Source organism: Cucurbita pepo, chromosome LG08 (genome assembly GCF_002806865.2).
Source record: "Cucurbita pepo subsp. pepo cultivar mu-cu-16 chromosome LG08, ASM280686v2, whole genome shotgun sequence".
Classification (NCBI taxonomy): Eukaryota; Viridiplantae; Streptophyta; class Magnoliopsida; order Cucurbitales; family Cucurbitaceae; genus Cucurbita; species Cucurbita pepo.
Genome location: NC_036645.1, coordinates 6,125,600 through 6,127,785, shown reverse-complemented (window position 1 = coordinate 6,127,785; position 2,186 = coordinate 6,125,600). Strand labels below are relative to the sequence as shown.

The following is a 2,186-nucleotide window of genomic DNA, read 5'->3' as shown; positions in this document are numbered from 1 at the left end:
ATGTCTTTAGCAGATTTGGCCACATTCCGCTGCAATCTCCACCGCTACGACGGTCCCGATCAGCTTCTCCAAATTCGAATAGGTCATTCAAGCCGTCTGCTCACCGGATCGCCGTTCTCCGGATATCCTTTCAATATCGTCCATGAAACTCTCCCTACTACAATGGCGGATGCTCAGTTCCCCCTTCCTTTGCGAGAGCTCGAAGATCCGTTATTCTGTCAAGCTTACATCAAGGAATTTCTGAGTTCTTACAACCTTGGTGCCACAATAAAAAACGCCATTGCTCGGAGGATTGCCTCGTTCGTCGTTCAAATGGCGTGCGGAAACTACGAGATGACATTCTACATCGTTGCTGAAATCGATTACATCCAGATGTTTTGGATGGACGACAGTGCGACTGCGGCGGAGGAGGAGGAGGATGAGGAGGAGGAGACGGAGATTTTTGACGACTTTTCGGGGAGGAGAGGGGCGCCGGAGACGGCGATAGAGAGGCTGAAGAAGGAGAAATTCGATGGATTTGGGGGAGAAGATTTGGGGAATTGTAGTGTGTGTTACGATGAGATGAAGGATGGCGGGGAAGAAGTGAGCAGAATCCCGTGCGGACATGTGTATCATAAATCTTGTGTTCTCACTTGGCTTCAAAGGAACAACTCATGTCCTCTGTGCAGAAACAAACTAGAAGCTTAACAGATTCAAAGTTTTTTTTTGGGTAATGTAATTTTGTTTGGACAAAAATTCAATTTTAGTATCAATTTTTTAGCGACAAACTTTTATTTTAAGAAATTATAATCGAAATTAAGTCGGGATGTCATTTTTTAAATAATTTGGGTTTAAGTCTACTTTGACCTGTTGTTTTAAAATAGTCTGTTTGGAGATTTCTATATTCTTATAAAAAAAATATTTCGTTCCCTCATTCCATCAATGTTTTGGTTCGTTACATATTATTTTGAAACACTCTATTTGTGGAGAAACGTTAATTGATTTAGGGTTTTTGCCTTTAATTTATAATATTTTAAATATTATTAGAGTAAATATATATTTGTGTGCACGAAAATTACATTAAAATGTAAGAGAATTCTTATTTATATGTATGCAATGGTAGTAATTACTTTTATATGTGAGAATTAAATTAAATTGTATGATATAAAACGATCATACTTTTCTAACATTTATACGACATTTTAATTATTTACTTTCAAATTTTCTTTCATTCATTTATTTATGGAGTTTTTGTTAAGAACAGGGAGAGAAAACCTGAAAGATGAGATAAATGGGAAGAAATCTCACTCTTAGTAAAATTGGCTAGTATACAGTAGTACATAGTACATTGAAAACAAATCAAATCCATTAAATTGGACTAAATCAAATCTAATTCAAACAACTAAATCAAATCTAAATCAATTGTAACAATTCCTCCCTCAAAACGGAAATAAATAGTAATCAGTTTATATTTGGGTCGGAACATACTCACCAATAGTTCTCTTAACTTCAAGAAAGCATTCAATTTTAGTGGTTTAGTCATCACATCAGCTAACTGTTCGTGTGTGCCACAATGCACCAACTCCACAGTGCCAGCCTTTGTGAGCTCTTGAAGGAAATGGAAACGCACATCTATGTGTTTACTCCGACCGTGCATTACTGGGTTTTTTGAAAGCTTGATAGCAGAGCTACTATCACAACGAATAATAGTTAACTTGTCTTGAATCTTACCCAATTTCTCCAACACCTTTTTTAGCCATAATGCCAGGCATGCACATGAAGCTGTAGCTATGAATTCTACCTCTGTGGAAGATAGACTTACTATTGGTTGTTTCTTTGATGACCATGATAGTGCTCCAGAACTCAATAAGAACACATAGCCTGAAGTACTCTTTCTCTCATCCAAATCTCCAGCGTAATCACTGTCTGTGTATGCAACAAAATCATCATCTCCTCCTTTCCGATAGAAAATTCCAAACCCAATTGTTCCCTTCAAATAACGTAGTACCCTTTTTGCTGCCTGTAAATGAAGCTCAGTGAGATTCTCCATATATCTACTAATCAGACTCACTACAAACATCATGTCTGGTCGAGTTGCTGTGAGATAATTAAGACTGCCTACAACTTGCTTATAGTAGGTTTTGTCCACGTTTATTCCATCTTCATCTTTCATAAGTTTGCATCCTGGAACAATAGGATTATGAACA

The 2,186-nt window shown here is 37.2% G+C and overlaps 1 protein-coding gene across 1 annotated transcript; it reads left to right on the top strand.

The window, feature by feature from the left end:
• Positions 1–687, top strand: LOC111800125 (E3 ubiquitin-protein ligase RNF165-like). Its single transcript, XM_023683712.1, has one exon. The coding sequence runs from the start codon at positions 1–3 to the stop codon at positions 685–687; it is 687 nt and encodes a 228-aa protein (XP_023539480.1).
• Positions 688–2,186: the final 1,499 nt, after the last annotated feature.

Bases quoted from the DNA above. Each gene is read 5' to 3' on its own strand.
- LOC111800125 (XM_023683712.1), top strand. From the start codon at position 1: ATGTCTTTAGCAGATTTGGCCACATTCCGCTGCAATCTCCACCGCTAC.